Consider the following 20,166-nt stretch of genomic DNA (forward strand, 5'->3'; position numbering starts at 1 on the left):
AGAGACATCTGGGGAGGATGCGACTGCTGCTGGTGGTGGCGAGTGTGTGGCTGGTGGGAGCCGTGGGGCAGGCAGGGGCCAAGCCGCCCAACATCGTCTTCATCGTCGCCGACGACATGGTGAGTCGCCATGCACTGAAATCCTTGTTTGTTAAGTTTTCAAGAAGGACTGTAGGACAGATGTGCTCAACTATAGCTATAGCAGTACATCACTGACATCAGTTGTTAGAATTATGAGACACGTTTTGTGGTAGCATTTTATGACCTCTTTGGATACTGAAAATCTCCAGTTGCTAGTGCTTTATTAGATGGTGCAAACTGACCACATGCAAGGCAACGTTATGTTGTGTGACATGGAGTACAATGAACTCTGCTCATCATAATCACAATGCCATGACTATGGTCTTCAAAGTTAATAGTTCACTTTACCTTCAGCCAATCTGGGAACCAGGTAGGTCCAAAGCGGTCTGAGTTGTAAAGTTTACGATCTCACTTAATGCCAAGCAAAGTTCGAAAGGTTGTACTGGCAATGGAATAGAAAGTGAAAGTTCTCACTTAGTTTCGATCTCGCAGATTATTTGTCTCGTCTCTAGGCTTGAGTCGTATTACTGGCAAGCGTGATAAATCGATTGAATAATAAAGAGAAGTTATGGTTAAACTACCAACAACCACAACATCTGTAGTTGTAAAATTTAGAAGTAAATGGCTTTTCTACATTGAGTTTATACAGTTGCAGATAACAAACTGTTGAAAGTAAAGAAAATGTAACGTAAAACATAAAAACCAGAAAATCACAGCATGTGTTAACAAGGTGTACCTGTACATCCACAGAAATTCGTTTGTTCTTCAGATTTGTAAATACCCGCTTAAAGACTCAAATTTATATGTGTACGCATACTAAAGAACATTCCTCCTGCTTAGTACAAACAAAATAGAAGCTCACGGACGACGCTGAAATTCCAGCGAAACGCCTCTAATTTACAGAAGGAAAGAAAAAAAATGGTGTGTTGCCCTCAAGGCGGACCCTCCCCCCTCGAAAAGCAAAAGTGAAAGTCATTTTTCACCGTGTTCAGTAAGAGGTAATCCTATAGCAGATAGTACCCTTGTAATTTGCTATGGCTAGTCACTTCTTTCCTCATTCGTGCTGGTCTATCTAAGTATTCCTTTTTTTTTTTAATCTGGATGCGAAATGTCATGAAATTCTGATTTGTCCATCGGCTTACATTCCTTAAATGGAAAATCCTGATCAGAATAAACTGGCGCTGTGAACTGACTGAAATCTGCTGCTGAGTAATATCTCCACCACAGTTCATGTGCTAGGCGCAGTCTCTCGTCTGATCGCACAAAAAATCTGCATGTGTGAATACCTTAGCCATAACCTCTGTTTATTGTTCAATTGATTTACAAGCCTTGATAATAATACGCAATAGACCCAGGGGCGAAAAGAATAAACTGCGGGACGGAAACTAAGTGAAAAGGTCTTTAGTAATGAATAGAGAACATGAGGAAAAGAAATATTCTAAAGAAGATAGGAAAAATAGCACTCTATTCTGTGGTTTGAACACAGATCAATCCGAGCGTTACAGAGGTCAGTATCGGAACAGCCACAGAAACCGGAATGGGAACATTACGCTCGATTGGAAAGTAATATTGTTCATTTTGAATATTATTGGAAAAAAGTGGATGCTTCAGAGGAAAAAGAGCAGGAAGGTAATTTTTCATGAGAAAGTAGTCCACAACCTAAATACATTGCGTCAAATTTTAAAACAACGATGAAGGATAAAGGTTTGGAGGAAAATTATGTTATAAATTGAACGTGAACAATAGAAGGAAGGGGGAAAGAAGACGGTGATCCCATTTGAAGGGTGGTACTACGTAAGGTTTTAAAAATTCCATGTATCAGAGTGTTTGCATTTTCGGTACAGGAACTGTGAAATACAAAATGCTTGGAACGTCTTATGAAAGTGAAGACTAGCTTTGTTGGATACGCGATGTAACAGCCAAACAGAGAGGAAACAGAGATCTCTTCAGCTTATTCAAACATGTCACACCGAACAGTGGTAAACAGATATAATCAATGACAATTTGTCTTTATATTTCATGGCGCTTCCCTCAGCACCGCTGTATCTTTAATCCATTAATCCATCTTAATACGTGTGTAAAATAGGCCCAAATGATTAATAAGAAAATACGGTAGTCTCATTACAGACGTGTGCTCATGAGCTGAAGAATGCGTGTGACGTAGCAAAACGTGTTGCAGGGCTGGAACGACGTGAGCTTCCACGGCTCGGACCAGGTGCCCACGCCCAACATCGACGCCCTGGCGTACCACGGGGTGATCCTCAACGGCCACTACGTGCAGCCAGTCTGCACGCCGTCCCGGTCGGCCATCATGACTGGGAAGTACCCCGTCCGGCTGGGTGAGTCTGACGTCAGCGACGGTCCGTGCTTAGCACTGCACCAGCGCTTTCTCGTTATAATGCCACGTGAGGAGATTATACACAGCAAACTCCTCTAGTGTCTCTCAAATTTAATGTTTGTGTAAGTTTTCGTTCTGGTTCTCAATTTCTGATACCTCTTCTTCAATTGGAAGTGGGATTGTAAACTTCTTCCTTCCTACGACCTCGTCAGTAATTAATGCAGATGTGTTTTGAAGCCCCTTTCGTTTCCTCAGATAACTGCAGAGAGCAAATGCTGTTGCGTTATCAGCAGATGGATTGCTCCACAGGTTTTCCATCTACGTGTGTGCGTTGTGACATTAGACGCCGGCCGCGGTGGTCTCGCGGTTCTAGGCGCGCAGTCCGGAACCGTGCGACTGCTACGGTCGCAGGTTCGAATCCTGCCTCGGGCATGGATGTGTGTGATGTCCTTAGGTTAGTTAGGTTTAAATAGTTCTAAGTTCTAGGGGACTTATGACCACAGCAGTTGAGTCCCATAGTGCTCAGAGCCATTTGAACCATTTTTTTGACATTAGACACCTCGTGTTGTTGCAGGCATGCAGGGCCACGTGATCCTGGGGGACGAGGTGCACGCGCTGCCCGAGGGCAAGATCCTGCCGCAGTACCTCAAGGACCTGGGCTACGTCACCAGGGCCATCGGCAAGTGGCACCTGGGCCACTACTCCAAGGTCTACACGCCCACCTACCGCGGGTTCGACTCCCACCTCGGCTACTGGAACGCCGGCGTCGGCTACTACGACTACATATTTGCAGACCAGGTAACCAGTCGGCTTCTTTTCTGCACTACAAGTCACCTCACAAAGTCGTATACTGTAACGTTAGAGGCCCAAGCGCACATATCACTTAATCCCAATTGTTTCGAGATTGAATTATTAAAAAAAATGAGAGAGAGAGAGAAAGAGAGAGAGAGAGAAGTTAAGCTGATGGTTTTAACGCTTTAGGGGTTTTACATAGCCTTCCACCACTTGAGTGCAACGCACGAAGCCTTCATAGAATCATGTGAAATAATTATAAAACTCCTTCTTTGAGATGTTGGTCAACTCACGCGTCACGTTGACCTGAGTGTCGATTATGTCGTCTAAGCGTTGTCCCTTCACGCGAATTTCGGCACTTTGTTGTTTTGTGGTAAGTTCGTATTGATTTTTTTCCAGGAAAGGATAGTCCTTGTTTTGCATTTCAGGCAGGCATCCATGCATCGTTGTTTTTGTTTGAAATTTGTGCTGGACAAACTCTGCACACACTTTCATCTTCTTCAAAGTGTTGTGCAGAATGCCTTGAAAGCTGGATTTAGAGATGTTGCGATGTGAGACACAACAAAGTTGACGCACTACAGCAGCACGTCCACAGCTTAACTCTGTCGGCTCACAATTGACATGCCGAATACACGTCTGTTGTTTACAGTGTTCGGTTCAAGCTACCGCCGCAGTTCAGAATGAGATTTTCACTCTGCAGCGGAGTGTGCGCTGATACGAAACTTCCTGGCAGATTAAAACTGTGTGCCGAACCTACACTCGAACTCGGGACCTTTGCCTTTCGCGGGCAAGTGCTCTACCAGCTGAGTTACCCAAGCACGACTCACGCCCCGTCCTCACAGCTTTATTTCTGCCAGTACCTCGTCTCCTACATTCCAAACTTTACAGAAGATCCTCTGCGAACCTTGCAGAACTGGCACTCCTGAAAGAAAGGATATTGCGAAGACATGACTTATCCACAGCCTAGGGGATGTTTCCAGAATGAAATTTTCACTCTACAGCGGAGTGTGCGCTGATATTAAACTTGCTGGCAGATTAAAACTGTGCACCGGACCGTAACTCGAACTCGGAACCTTTGCCTTCCGCGGGCAAGTGCTCTACCATCTGAGCTACCCAAGCACGACTCACGCCCCGTTCTCACAGCTTTATTTCTGCCAGTACCTCGCCTCCTACATTCCAAACTTTACAGAAGCTCTCCGCCGTAGTCATCGAGCTGACGTCTTGTATACGCCAGGAATAAAGTCAGCCTCTGACCTTTCTGTAGAGACGGTGTATTCACTACCACAGCTTAACTACAGTCTCAGACCTTTCTCCTGTTGCGATAACGAGATATTTCTTGATGTCAGTCTGTACTCCGCACTGAACACTTCATCTGACAAATGTTATCAGGTACATACGTGCCACGTTGGCTTCAAACTTAGGTAATATCTCCACATGGCGGTAAACAAAAAGTTCCACGTTCCTGTCATTGTCTCGGAATGGCCTCTGTTTGATATCCTGAATGGACAAACACCTGTGATGTTATTTCCAGTCCATAAGGTGCAAAATGTTCTGCGTATTTTTAGTACATCAGTCAGGTGTGTAATGAATTTGGTGATTTTAGTATCTGAACTCGTCATTTCATAGCGCTCCCTTACATTATAAAGCATTATGAGCATTAGATTTACGTGTGTCATATTACGACGATGTAGGCGATTACCTTCGGTAATGGCTTCTTAACCAGAGGTGATCTTTTTTCTCGATCATTAATTCATTTTTGATAGGATTGTCACAAGAAGTATAGCAATTTCTTGTTATTGTGGAGAGTAACATGAGCTTGTTGAGTAAAACCACGTCGCACATGTGGCTGAGTGATATCCTTTCGGTAGATGGTTTCTTGTCTACCAACTGTCCTTGACACGCAGTGTATAAGACGCGGGGAACAACACGAGCTTCTCTGAGACAGTGTCCCATCCGTAGCTGAGTGCTGCGTTTTCCCCGGCAGGGTGCCCACGGGTACGACCTGCGCGAGAACCTGACGACGGCGTGGCAGTACAACGGCAAGTACGCGACGGACGTGTTCACCGAGGAGGCGGAGCGGCTGATCCGGGAGCACGACACGGAGCGGCCGCTGTTCCTTTACTTCGCGCACCTCGCCTGCCACCCCGGGGACCACTCGCAGCTCATCAACGCCCCGCAGGACCTCATCAACAGCTTCTCCTACATCTCGCACCCCGACCGCCGCATACTCGCAGGTGAGCCGTTTCACAGCGCTGGTTACACTCTCTTACTGCTTTCCGTCCTATGAACACCTTCATCACCAGTGAGGTGATGCTGGGATGGAACATTTAGTGTCCAAAATGGCACTTCAGCGTCTTGTTCATAGCTTATGGTATTAATATGACTCAGATATTGTTATACACCACGATCTGTAAATTATGGTATAATAAGTGGGAATGTTATTGTGTTGACAGCGGTGATGGCGAAGATGGACGAGTCGGTGGGGCGTGTGGTGACAGCCCTGCACGAGCGCGACATGCTCAACAACTCCATCATAGTGTTCGTCGCCGACAACGGGGCTGGCAGCGACGTCAACTGGGGCTCCAACTTCCCGTTCAGAGGCGTGAGTCGACTTCTCTACATTCTCATAAAGTCCGAATTGTGTTGCGTTATTTTGGACACATTTTCTTAATGAAATGTTATCCCCATCATAGCTATCCTCCGTAGCCGAGATCGCTAACACACGCCTTTGTCCTGGAGCTTACTCTGAGGCAGGCTGGTTCGAATCCTCGCGGTGGACAACATTTTCACTGATCTTTTAGGTGCCATTCGAGAGAAAAAGGCTATTTGCCGGCATCATGTTTCACCCTGTGCCCTCTCTCTTCATCATCGTACAACATAAATCTAGCTACACAAGCCTGCGTCTATATAGAGCCAACGGTCTAGCCGCAGTGGTAACACCGGTTCCCGTCAGGTCACCGAAGTTAAGAGCTATCGGGCTTATATGGGTGACCATCCGGCCTTCCGAGCGCTGTTGGCAAACGGGGTGCACTCAGTCCTTGTGAGGCAAACTGAGGAGCTACTTGATTCAGAAGTAGCGGCTCCGGTCTCGTAAACAAAAAGGCTGGGAGAGCAGTGTACTGACAACATCCCTCCCCCCCCCCCCCCCCAATAACCGCTTACAGTGACGCCTGTGGGCTGAAGATTACACGGCGGCCGGTCGGTACTGTTGGGCCTCCATGGCCTGTTCGGAAGGTGTTTAGATTTTTAGTTTAATCTCTATAAAGACACATGTGAAACACCTCTCGTTTATTCGTAAGGAAAGGGGCCAATGAGTGTGGAGGAAGAACAACACTTTCAACAGGAGACTGAGCCGAAACAGTGGGATTTCAGGTCTACGATATCATACACTTACGTTTTTGCTACTCTATAGCGTCAAGTGTCCTAATTGCTACGTAGTGGTTGCACTCTTGGTTTTGGAAAGACCACAAAACTCTTACAGAGGACATAGAAAGATGTCGTTGCTCTCTTCCTCCTGTTGGTGGTGGTTCCTCTGCAAATATGCAACCCTGTCTATGTTGGTGGGACAGGTTAGAAGAGGAATGGAAGAGCTGCAATATTTCACAACTGATTTATTAAACAGCAAAAATTACGAAAGGTAATTACAATATTCATATCAAATAGACATATTTGTTCGAACTTAGTTCAGCCTGTAAGCAAATCAGAATATGAGGCTCAAATTTACAATTTCATTCAAAATGGTGAACTCTATGAGACTGTAACTATTCGAAAATAATAAAGTAACCTTATATATTTTTTTTATAATTTTCTATGCGATAGGGTCCGCAGCTGCGATGAATTTTTTGAATGATTTCTTGAAGCCTTCAGCTTCCATTTTCTTTATTTCCTGTACGATTGTACAATTTTGGCCTTAGGCCATTTTCAAGTATTTTATGGATTAGTTTTTGGTAACAGATTATGTCATCTACGTCGTTGCTCCTATGACATCATGTTATACTCATAAATTAGTTCGAGGTGTTCACGCTATTTTAGGAGCACGTTACTTTCGAGCAGTTGTTGCAAAGCTTACCAAAAATTCACCCATAAAATACTTGAAAACGGCGTAAGGCCGATACAATCGTACAAGAAATAAAGAAATTGGCAACTAAAGGCTTCAAGAAATCATTCAGAAAAAATTATCTTATATTGTTGAAAATAGTGGCTTACTTCACTGTCTTAAAGATTTGCCTCAGTAACTAGTGACTCTATTAATAATGTTTTTGATCACAATATAACCTTATATAAAAGGCCAGCTTTAGCAGCCGTTGGATTAGAGATATTACGAAAAAATATCGGCGAAGACCCGAACAAAATTCATCCAACAGAATGAAACGCTACTCTCCACAGTAACTGGTGACTGTGGTGACTACGGAAATGACTTACGCAATGATATTACTCCAAACACCAAATGACCCTAAGAGGAAGTAACCGCCATGAGAGGAATACGATAAGATGTTCTATGACTGCTTCTCCAACACGTAGAAGTCCGGCACCAAATCGCTCAGTGTACCTCGCACCAACGGAGTGAAAACTGAAGTAGGCACGCGAGCCGGCTGGTTGCCGTCCTGTCCAACTCTCAGGGACAACTCTCCACAGGCGGAAAGTACCTGTTTGCCTGAGCCAACGTGAGGCCATCAGCGTCCTCCATATGAACCAGCGGCCTCACTTGGCAACACAGCCGGGAAATCCACCTCGAACGGCCCGTGCCGATCGCGCCTCAGTTGTTACTTCTGTAGCGTTCCCGCCGCTGGCTTCTCTAGGAGGCCCAAGACATTCTCGTTGGCTCTTCTTCATCTGCAAGCTGCTGGTGGCTCGAATGAAATTTCCAGATTAATCGCTTTCATATTGCTTCACCTGCCCCTTGCAAAATGTCACGTTTCAAATAACAGCTGATCACAGAGAACTGCTTCAAGACTAAGGGGTCAAATTTGCTGGCCAACTTGTGTCTTTTCAGTGGTCAGGAAATCCCTGATTCGGCGATTTCCTAAGATTTATGGAGGCTCTTCCCAAGTTATGTATTCATTGGAAGCATACTCAATTTTTCTCTTTCAGAGGTAATGTGGAAAAAAGATTCAGTGGGTTAAAAGTATATGCTATACTCCGTCACAAGGTGCTTCAAAGTCTTTGCGGCAAACATCTAGGGGTGACAGATCACGTCATGCGGATCAAGTTTAGTTAGAGACAAAATGTTCACTGACACGTCCCAGCGACGCCAGCTGTCCGTTAGCATTCGCTGTTCCTGTGAAGACAAAGTTTCACCAAACTAGCAGAGTCTACTAACCATGTGTGGAGCACACTATCTACCCTAGTAAACACAGATTTACAACGAGAAAATCTATGTGTGTCTCTAATCGTGGAAAGATATTTTAGAAGCGAATCAGGAATTTCAATTATGCTCGTTCTACCACCTTTCACACAGAGCAGATGTCTGGTTGATAGGCAACACACATTGCATACGAGCGTAGCAAAATGCCTGTGCGCTGCTGCCTATCAGGTGCATAGCCAGTCTTTACGACGCCTAGCGTAGCCGGGAAGCGTCAGCAAATATTTTGTCTCTAACAAATACACTCCTGGAAATTGAAATAAGAACACCGTGAATTCATTGTCCCAGGAAGGGGAAACTTTATTGACACATTCCTGGGGTCAGATACATGACATGATCACACTGACAGAACCACAGGCACATAGACACAGGCAACAGAGCATGCACAATGTCGGCACTAGTACAGTGTATATCCACCTTTCGCAGCAATGCAGGCTGCTATTCTCCCATGGAGACGATCGTAGAGATGCTGGATGTAGTCCTGTGGAACGGCTTGCCATGCCATTTCCACCTGGCGCCTCAGTTGGACCAGCGTTCGTGCTGGACGTGCAGACCGCGTGAGACGACGCTTCATCCAGTCCCAAACATGCTCAATGGGGGACAGATCCGGAGATCTTGCTGCCCAGGGTAGTTGACTTACACCTTCTAGAGCACGTTGGGTGGCACGGGATACATCCGGACGGGCATTGTCCTGTTGGAACAGCAAGTTCCCTTGCCGGTCTAGGAATGGTAGAACGATGGGTTCGATGACGGTTTGGATGTACCGTGCACTATTCATTGTCCCCTCGACGATCACCAGTGGTGTACGGCCAGTGTAGGAGATCGCTCCCCACACCATGATGCCGGGTGTTGGCCCTGTGTGCCTCGGTCGTATGCAGTCCTGATTGTGGCGCTCACCTGCACGGCGCCAAACACGCATACGACCATCATTGGCACCAAGGCAGAAGCGACTCTCATCGCTGAAGACGACACGTCTCCATTCGTCCCTCCATTCACGCCTGTCGCGACACCACTGGAGGCGGGCTGCACGATGTTGGGGCGTGAGCGGAAGACGGCCTAACGGTGTGCGGGACCGTAGCCCAGCTTCATAGAGACGGTTGCGAATGGTCCTCGCCGATACCCCAGGAGCAACAGTGTCCCTAATTTGCTGGGAAGTGGCGGTGCGGTCCCCTACGGCACTGCGTAGGATCCTACGGTCTTGGCGTGCATCCGTGCGTCGCTGCGGTCCGGTCCCAGGTCGACAGGCACGTGCACCTTCCGCCGACCACTGGCGACAACATCGATGTACTGTGGAGACCTCACGCCCCACGTGTTGAGCAATTCGGCGGTACGTCCACCCGGCCTCCCGCATGCCCACTATACGCCCTCGCTCAAAGTCCGTCAACTGCACATACGGTTCACGTCCACGCTGTCGCGGCATGCTACCAGTGTTAAAGACTGCGATGGAGCTCCGTATGCCACGGCAAACTGGCTGACACTGACGGCGGCGGTGCACAAATGCTGCGCAGCTAGCGCCATTCGACGGCCAACACCGCGGTTCCTGGTGTGTCCGCTGTGCCGTGCGTGTGATCATTGCTTGTACAGCCCTCTCGCAGTGTCCGGAGCAAGTATGGTGGGTCTGACACACCGGTGTCAATGTGTTCTTTTTTCCATTTCCAGGAGTGTATTTCTCCCCATGGCGCGATCTATCAGCCCTAAACATCTGTCGAAATTGAAACACCAATTATATACAACACAAGAGTGTCAGAAATAGCCCAGAAGCCTACAACGCTATGCGCTGAAACTAAAATGGTCAGAAAGTGCAGAACAAATTTTGAAATACCAGAAGGCTCCTTGTGAGACGCACAATATATTACTTTCAAAGATATAGTAACCGAGTAGTGTTCATCATAGGGAGACTGGAGGGAATCCCGTACATCCAAGGATATAAAACATTCTTTCACACAACACTCGAGAACGCAATGGGGAAGGGGTCCATAATGCACGTGTACGTCCTTCATAGCTTCCTCCGTATTCTTTGAGACGGTTTGCGGAACAGTAATGTAGCTGCAGTATGTGCAGTACACATTCTATCTGTACCTGAAGAGCTGTATATTTGCCGTATTTGAGTGAAACAATTGTTTTCCCTATGTGCTGCGTCCCGAAACGCTGCATTTAATTTCTTAGCTGTAGGACATTATATGTAAGTTATAGTACGGTACGTGTCATGCTGTGACGTGTCGTGCTGTTTTGTTTCCAGATAAAGAACAGCCTGTGGGAGGGTGCAGTGCACGGCGTGGCAGCTGTGTGGAGCCCCCTGCTGCAGAACACGTCCAGGGTGGACCACGAGCTGATGCACATATCGGACTGGCTGCCCACGCTGTATGCCGCAGCAGGTACGTCCGGGGGAGAGGGGGGGGGGGGGGAAGAGGGGGTAGGGTGCTCATTTGGGAGGGCACCCAGGGAAACGGTCACATCTGGTGCCATTGTCAATACCACTCGCATGTAATGCCAGTATTTCCACAAGGGTACGTCGAGAGCAGTGTGTGTGTGTGGATGGGGGGGGGGGGGAGAGGGGCGGAGCTCAGTTGTTGGGAGAGCTGGCCACCAGAGTGGTCACGACAAACGTTGGCCATACTGCGGAGTCCCACCCTTGTTGTTGTTGTTGTTGTTGTTGTCGTCTTCACTTCGAAGTCTGGTTCGATACAGTTCCTACGCTAGTCAGTTCTGTGCAAGCTCCTTGAGCTCTACTACTAAAACCTACATCCACTTGAACTTACTTGTTGTATTCGAATCATGGTCTCCAATTTTTACCCCCACACTTCCCTCCATACCAATCTGACAATTCATTAACATCTCACAAGGAACCCCTTGAATGCCAGGTCGAAATTTCAGTATTCAGAAGGTTCGTTTGAAACTGTTGCGTTAACAATTATGACAGGACAAATGTTCGCTGCTAATGAGTCTCCATGTGCATTAGTAGGGCGACAGAAAACGAGAGTCCGCAAGGGGCAGAGATCAACCTTCTACGGTATGTATGTATCATATTTCACAAAATGGACATCGTCGACATTTAAGCAATTTTCGAAACAAACCATTAACTTGCACCTTGAACACTGAATAAAAAATAGCACGCCGCAGTGATCATAAATGTTCGCACCATCAAGATCGAAGACGTGCGTGCTCCTTTGCAGTTACCAACCCTGCAGAACGTCCAGCTTGGTATCCACTGTTAAAGAATGCTTACACAGACAAATTTGTGTAACTGAGAACTGGTGGAATGGATGGCATGCAACCGAATGCGAAACTGTCTCTCGAGGAGCTTATTGGGAAGCTGGCGGAATTTGTCCAGTGGTTCCAGGTCACACACTTTTCAGGAGGGACAGTTTGCTCTTTGAAGTATGATTTTTAAGTGCAGACCAGAAATCAAGGAAAAGCAAGTTTTTTGACTAGCTATTGGTGAGAAGCAGTGCTCATACCATAGTTGCAGTTCTCTTACCCCCATTTTCCCAGTCTTGCTTGCTGTAACGTAAATATCCATCTCTGCCCTTACCAGATCACGCACACGAGAAAGAATCGTACGGGCGGAACACCTCAAACTTCTCGCAGCACAATAAGTAACTTTCCAGCCAATTTACCATCCAGATTAAGAGCCGGCATAAATGTATACCAATGCATCAAGTCATTGATGCTAGCTGATCTTGATACAACTCTCTTGGTACCTCTGATTTCCGGGATTCCTTTCATATTTCCTCTTCAAATACCGATTGCTCAGAACTGAAAGCAAATTCCTTACTGAACGATACCATAAGTTCGTTTATATCATCTTCGGGCCGATTCCGCAGTTTGCTATGCATCGTTAAGTTGACGGTTGGTTTGAAATGTCATTATCTTACGTCTTGCAATTCTGTAGCACTGTTTGCAGTTATGCAACAATTCACTGGTTCCCTTGATGATGATGGTGTTTGGTTTGTGGGGTGCTCAACTGCACGGTCGTCAGCTCCCGTAGTCATACCCAATCTGTACACAGTCCAGTCGAACTACTTTCATGAATGGTGATGGAATGGTGAGAACAACACAAACACCCCATCCCCGGGCAGAGATCGGGACCCCGTGATCCAGAGGTAGCAACGCTAACCACTGGACCACGAGCTGCGGACCCACTGGTTTCCTTGAAATCATTATACTCTATGTCGTGAGTGTTTTGATTAGCGTAACGTAGAAGGCCACTATCATACACATCCTGTAAATTTTGTCGAGCATTCTTGAAACGCGCAAACACCAATTTTTGTAACAAGTGCGCCTTTTCCTCTCTTGAACACCCGCACTACAATGTCGCATTGCTACGAACTTATTCGAAATCTACTCATAACTGTTTTTTTTACTATGCAAAGAATGACCTTGTATGCACGTAATTATTTATAGTACCTGCCCCTTCAACAACGGTTGTCCTTTACTACGTTTCACTGGAGACAGGATTTGTGACTTCCTGTCCGACAAGGATTATAAACTACATGGCTCTAAATCTTTCTCTATATCACTTTCACTTGTAAAGCACGTATCGTCGTCATTGTACTCCTCATGTACACTGTCCTAACAGTCGAGAGTATACGACACCACATACATTCCACTGACACACCTTGCAGAAATGCTTATATTTCATCTGCCACTTCTTTCTCACTCAGCGAAATTTCTTGGGTTCTTTTCTGAGGAAATGTCAACTACTACAATTTGTTTCTGAAGATATAATGCAATGTTTGCTTTGTTTATCATTGCCATTGCTCTGCTTTGTATCAACTCCACTAGCACTGTAGCACTGCTGCGAATCACTCGTCGATTAAGCAGTTCAACTACACTCCCGTAGTCTCATACTGTGCTCACGTTTGGATACCAGCAGTCACGCCCCCTGCTACCATTGGCAACCAATATTCTCGTTTCATGGTAGACAATGTGTGCAGTGACGAACGCCGTAAACATATTTGACCTTTTGCGATCCTACACTCAAGGCATTCCTTGTCAGATTTTAACCTGTCAACCGATCCCTTCTTTTAGACAAACTGTGCCATTTATGTCTCTTACTCACACTTTGTTTCAGCACCGCTCATTAGTTGTTCCATCTTCGAATCTAATTTTGAGGATTCTTCTGCATCTCCCCATTTGGAAACCTCCTATTGTCTTCTTGTCTGAACTGCGTATCATCCATGTTTCACTTCGTACAATGCTACCCTTGACAGACAAATACCTCTCTAGTTCGGCCAGAATTACCAAGATTAAACTGCTGCTGTCAGTCTCCCATTTCCCAGCCTAAGTATCGTATGATTCAATTCAGCCTCACTCAGTTACCCTTGATTCACTTTTCTTTTGACGTTCTTTTAACTTAGTACAGATTATTTTTTGAAATGTGGCGCTTCAGAATAATGCTGCGGATTATGTGCTAATAAATACGTACTAAATCAGTGGAGAAATAGAGTTGTGACAAAATTTGATTTAAAAAAGGAGTCACTTTATAGGACATATACTGAGGAGTCAATTAATTGTCGATTTGCTAGTGTAAGGGTGTAAGGAAAGGGGGGGGGGGGAATGATTAAAAGTGGAGCGAGAGACCTAGGCTTGAAAGCAGTTAGCAGATGCAAATGGATGTTGAATGTAGCAGTCATGTACAGATAGACAGGCTTGTACAGAAGAGATCAGGGTGGAGAGCTGCATAAAACTAGTCTTAGAACAGAAGACCACAAACAACCTCTTAAAAGAACAACTTCTGTAACCAAAAACAAAAGGTCCCTTGAGTTAAAGTATGAATGTATGGTAGCAAACTGTTCATTCTGCATTAACATTGAAAGGTCCTTAAATTTTATTGTCATTTTCATTGTAGCTACATCCAGTGCAGCTATTTTGGATATACACAAATTATTCTAGAGAAGCTTAAGTATTGTGGTATGAGTGGGACAGTGCACAAATGGTTTAATTCATACTTAACTGGAAGAATGCATAAGGTTGAAATTAACAGTACAGTAGTCTACAAAAACCAGCAGAGTCCTCTAACTGGGGAGGTATCAAGAATGGTGTCCCACAGGGATCAGTCTTGGGTTCCTTATTGTTCTCAATATATATTAACGACTTGCCACTCTGTATCCATGAAGATACAAAGTTAGTTCTTTGTGTTGATGATACAAGTATAGTAATCACACCCAAGAAGCAATCAAACCCAAGAAGCAACAATCAGCTGAGGAAATTGTCAGCTGAAGAAATTGCAAATAATGTCTTTCAAAAAATTATTAAGTGATTCTCTGCAAATGGACTCTCACTAAGTTTTGAGAAAACACAGTTTATACAATTCTGTACAATAAATGGCATAACACCATTGATAAATATAGACTATGTACGGAAGTCTGTTGCTAAGGTAGAAAAAATTTCTGGGTGTGTGCATTGATGAGAAATTGAATTGGAAGAAACACATCGATGATCTGCTGAAACTGTTAAGTTCAGCTACTTATGCTATTAGGGTTATTGCAAATTTTGATGATAAACGTATCAGTAAATTAGCCTACTATGCCTATTTTCATTCATTGCTTTCATATGGCATATTTTGGAGCAATTCGTCATTAAGAGAGAGAAAGTATTCATTGCCCAAAAGCGTGTAATCAGAATAATAGCTGGAGCCCACCCATGATCACCTTGCAGAACTCGGGATATTCACAGTACCTTCGCAATACATATATTCACTTATGAAATTTGTAATTAATAACCCATCCCAATTCAAAAATAACAGCGAAGTGCATAGCTACAACACTAGAAGAAAGGATCAAATCCACTATTCTGGATTAAATCTCACTTTGGCACAAAAAGGGGTGAATTATGCTGCCACAAAAATCTTTGCTAATTTGCCAAATGGTATTGAAAGTCTGACAGACCAACATTTAAAAGAAAATTAATTTGTAAATGACAACTCCTTCTACTCAATAGATGAATTCTTAGATATGAAGTAGTAACTGGAAAAAAAGAAAATTAATTATTTTGTGTAAAGAAAACTTATGTTAAAGTGACACGATCCACATCATTACGAAATGTAGTATTCATGATCTATGGAACAAGGATTAATATATGTATGTACGCACACATATGAAGCCTAAAAGCAGGCCCATATTTCTGTCGCTTACGGAGCTGCCTTTTCCAGGAGGTAATGCGTCAGACCTGCCGGACGACCTGGATGGCGTGAACATGTGGCCGCGGCTGGTCTCTGGAGAGCCCAGCCAGCGCACGGAGATACTCCTCAACTACGACGAGGTGGCCGAGAACGGCGCCGTCCGCGTTGGCGATTGGAAGCTCGTCAAAGGTCAGTAGCAGCCATATCCGGACTGGCGTTATCTGGAACACCACTACAAATGTAACAACAGTACTAACAGTACAAAGGCACAGTAAGTAGACAAGTTCAGAGATATGCTGCGCAATCTGTGGTTCCAATGACCATCGAGACCAGAATAGATAACTATGATGTGTCCATTAGAGATATAACTACTATGTGTTACGAGCTAGTAATATTTTATTTCGTAGTTTATAACGTATTGTCTGCAGAACACAATTCAGCGGAACATCGGCAAGAACGAGAGATTTTTAGATGCAAGTAGTTTTTCAGGTATTTATATGATAGTGATATTTTGCTACCAGAGTTCTGCCATGAAAGATAAGAAAGCTGGTACAGCCAAAAGTCTGGAGAAGAGTCGAAGAGACACTGTAGGATTTAGCTCTAGAAAAGGCAATCGTGAATTCGTATTAATACCAGAAAAACGATTGACAGAGCACAGTGAAACACCTATGACTTTCTTTATCAGTTAGCTAACTAGCAGAGCATTTAGAAAGGGAAGTACGAAACATAGACTGAATAGTTTTGTGACGTTGGTATGGATCTGAAGCTACTGTAATTTTCAGATGATGTAAGACAAAAACTTGTAAGAGTGCAAAAAGCGAGAGTATATGAAAAAGTAATAGCGACATGATGTTGGGCAGTTGCATTTAGTGCATACACAATCTGGTAAAAAGTATTCGGACACAGTTATGCAATGAGGAATTGACCACTAGACGCCACAACAGGCGGATCCTCAAGTATAAAAAGAGATGGGCAGTGTTGTGGTATCGATGCGTTAGTCAAGAGAGCTCAGAGACTATGAACGTGGACTAGTCATTGCACATCACCTGAGAAACAAATCACAAATCCACTGCGGACATTTCAACCCTTCCAAAGCTGGCCAAGTTGACTTTTGGCAATGTGATCACGACATGGAAACGTCAAGGAACAACCACAGCTGAACCAAGAACAGGTAAACCTCATGTACTGATGGAAAGGGACTTTTGTGCGGGCAACTCATTTCCGTAGTAAGTGCTAAAAAAAGTTTGAGGTGGTGCAAGGAACGACACCACTGAATATTGCATGACGAGTCATTCATAGAGATAGATCATGCTAGACCCTGTATGAATCCAATGGAAAGACGGATTTGGCGAATGCCTGGATTACGTTTCATGCCATTACCTCTAGCGCCAACAGTGAAACACAGAGAAGGTGTGTCCAAAAAAATGGTTCAAATGGCTCTTAGCACTATGGGACTTAACTTCTGAGGTCATCAGTCCCCTAGAACTTAGAACTACTTAAACCTAACTAACCTAAGGACAGCACACACATCTATGCCCGAAGCAGGATTCGAACCTGCGACCGTAGCGGTCACGCGGTTCCAAACTGTAGCGCCTAGAACCGCACGGCCACTCCGGCCGGCCGATATAGGTAATGACAGTGGCACGTAAAGTGCCCTCCGCCACACACCGTTGGGTGGCTTGCGGATATAAATGTAGATGTAGATGTAGGTGTCTTTCGTGGTTAGGGTGTGGCTCCATTATCGCACTTAAGAAAACGCTGGATGCAGAAGGATGTGAACACATTTTCCAGCATTGTGTATTATGTACAGTAAGGGACAGAGATGATAATTGACTGTATCAGCACGACATTGCACAATTCAGTAAAGGAGTATCTGTGAGGCGATGGCTGGTGAACAATAACAGTCTTGAAATCCATTTGACTACTCAGAATCCCAACCTGAACGTAATGGAACACCTTTAGACTGAGTTAGATCACCTACTTCGCTCCAAACCCCAGCATCCAACATCATTACCTACCCTGGTTTCGGCTCTGGAGGGAGAATGGGCTGCCATTCCTACAAAAACATTCAGACACCTCATTGAAGATGTCCCCAGCATAGTTCAAGCCGTCATAAATGTAGAGGTGGACACGCCCATATTAATGACCAGTAATATGTGGCAGGATACTTTTAATCAGATAATGTACGTAATATTGTAAGTAGTTTGGACAACAGCAGTAACAGCTGTGTTCGTGTGGCAGGTGTGCAGAACAACGATTATTACGCGGGGGCAAGTGGTGATGAGGACCCGCTGTTCACGCCGGCCTACAATCCAGTGGAGGTGCTGGCCAGTCCAGTGGGGCAGGCGATCTCCAGCGTGGTCGGTGCTGCCCCGGAGGTGGAGGACGTCCTGCGGCTGCGTGAAGAGGCGACCGTGTCCTGCCCGGAGCGGCCCGTGCACGGACTGTGCAACATCACGAGCAGCAGCGGCTGGTGTGTCTACAACATGAGGCAGGATCCGTGCGAAGCGGGCGACGGCTCGCCCGCCGACATGCCGGAGGGCCTCGTGGACACTCTGCTGGAACGGCTGGAGACGCTGTCGCAGCCTCTGATGCCGCAGCCGGGGGCCAACGTCACGCAGACCGCAGAGGCCGACCCCAAGCGCTGGAACAACACCTGGGTGCCCTGGGTCGACTGCCTCCAAGACGAAACGGATCCCATGTGCAACGTCATCACGTAGATCCTTCTCTCTCTCTCAACACCTATTTTGTACCACTACTTTGATGTAACTAGTTGAAATACCAATAAAAGTGTGTCACACATAGTACTTCGTGATTTTCTCTCAATATCAGTTCCAGTGGAAAACCAACAAAAGTTGCCTGCATTAAATAGAACAATATAGACGAACCTTCTGTAGAGGGAAGCCAGCTCAAAAAGCCTATTTATAGTGGCAAAAGGTCAAATCTGTGGCTCAAGCCGGTTACCTATCATCCTCACTTCACTAGATAGGAATTTCTCTATTCACCGTGGCACTAGGAGGGCTAAGGGTGATGGGCGACTCACGCCAGCCTCCTTTTACCCCAAGGAGACAACCCCAATAGTAATCTTAACAGCAGGCTGAGTGGTCCTGGGGCCGTCCTAGAGGGAATGGAACGGCATAAATCCTCAACCTGGTATCTCCTGGGCTGGATCCTAATAATATACACTACTGACCATTAAAATTCCAACACCACAAAGATTACGTGCTACAGACGTGAAATTTAACCGACAGGAAGAAGATGCTGTGATATGCAAATGATTAGCTTTTCAGAGCATTCACACAACATGAGGAAAATTTCCAACCGATTTTTCATACACAAACAGCAGTTGACCGGCGTTGCCTGGTGAAACGTTGTTGTGATGCCTCGTGTATGGAGCAGAAATGCGTACCATCACGTTTCCGACTTTAATAACGGTCGCATTGTAGCCTACCGCGATTGCGGCTTATCGTATCGCGACATTGCTGCTCGCCTTGGTCGAGATACAATGACTGTTAGCAGAATATGGAATCAGTGGGTTTAGGAGGGTAATGCGGAACGCCGTGCTGGATCCCAACGGCCTCGTATCACTAGCAGTCGAGATGACAGGCATCTTATCCGCATGGCTGTAACGGATCGTGCAGCTACGTCTCGATCCCTGAGTCAACAGATGGGGGCGTTTGCAAGACGCAAACAATCTGCACGAACAGTTCGACGACGTTTGCAGCAGCATGGACTATCAGCTCTGAAACTATGGCTACGGTTACCCTTGACGCTGCATCACAGACAGGGGCGCCTGCGATGGTGTACTCGACGATGAACCTGGGTGCACGAATGGCAAAACGTAATTTTTTCGGATGAATCCAGGTTCTGTTTACAGCATCATGATGGTCGCATGCGTGTTTGGCGACATCGCGGTGAACACACATTGGAAGCGTGTATTCGTCATCGCCATACTGGCGTATCACCCGGCGTGATGGAATGAGATGCCATTGGTTACACGTCTCGGTCACCTCTTGTTCACATTGACGGCACTTTGAACAGTGGACGTTAGATTTCAGATGTGTTACGACCCGTAACTCTACCCTTCAATCTATCCCTGCGGAACTCTACATTTCAGCAAGATAATGCACGACCACATGTTGCAGGTCCTGTACGGGCCTTTCTGGATACAGGAAATGTTCGACTGCTGCCCTGGCCAGCACATTCTCCAGATCTCTCACCAACTGAAAACGTCTGGTCAATGGTGGCCGAGTAACTGGCTCGTCCAATACGCCAGTCACTACTATTGATGAAGTGTGGTATCGTGTTGAAGCTGCATGGGCAGCTGTACCTATACATGCCATCCAAGCTCTGTTTGACTCAATGCCCAGGCGTATTAAGGCCGTTCTTACGGCCAGAAGTGTTTGTTCTGGGTACTGATTTCTCAGGACCTACGCACCCAAATTGCATGAAAATGTAATCACATGTCAGT

General features: G+C 45.6%; 1 protein-coding gene across 1 annotated transcript; it reads left to right on the top strand.

Moving 5' to 3' along the window:
• Positions 1 to 17: 17 nt before the first annotated feature.
• On the top strand, positions 18 to 18,415 carry LOC126204239 (arylsulfatase B-like). Its single transcript, XM_049938634.1, has 8 exons — positions 18 to 119; positions 2,260 to 2,419; positions 2,993 to 3,216; positions 5,195 to 5,444; positions 5,664 to 5,812; positions 10,812 to 10,947; positions 15,726 to 15,884; positions 17,937 to 18,415. Exons 1-8 carry the CDS (start codon positions 18 to 20, stop codon positions 18,413 to 18,415), a joined length of 1,659 nt encoding a protein of 552 aa, XP_049794591.1.
• The last annotated feature ends 1,751 nt before the right edge of the window (positions 18,416 to 20,166 follow it).

This window comes from Schistocerca nitens, chromosome 9 (genome assembly GCF_023898315.1).
Source record: "Schistocerca nitens isolate TAMUIC-IGC-003100 chromosome 9, iqSchNite1.1, whole genome shotgun sequence".
In the NCBI taxonomy this organism is placed as follows: Eukaryota; Metazoa; Arthropoda; class Insecta; order Orthoptera; family Acrididae; genus Schistocerca; species Schistocerca nitens.

Bases quoted from the DNA above. Each gene is read 5' to 3' on its own strand.
- LOC126204239 (XM_049938634.1), top strand. From the start codon at position 18: ATGCGACTGCTGCTGGTGGTGGCGAGTGTGTGGCTGGTGGGAGCCGTG. The intron at 5,445-5,663 runs GTGAGCCGTTTC...TTGTGTTGACAG, and splicing joins CGACCGCCGCATACTCGCAG to CGGTGATGGCGAAGATGGAC. The intron at 5,813-10,811 runs GTGAGTCGACTT...TTTTGTTTCCAG, and splicing joins CCAACTTCCCGTTCAGAGGC to ATAAAGAACAGCCTGTGGGA.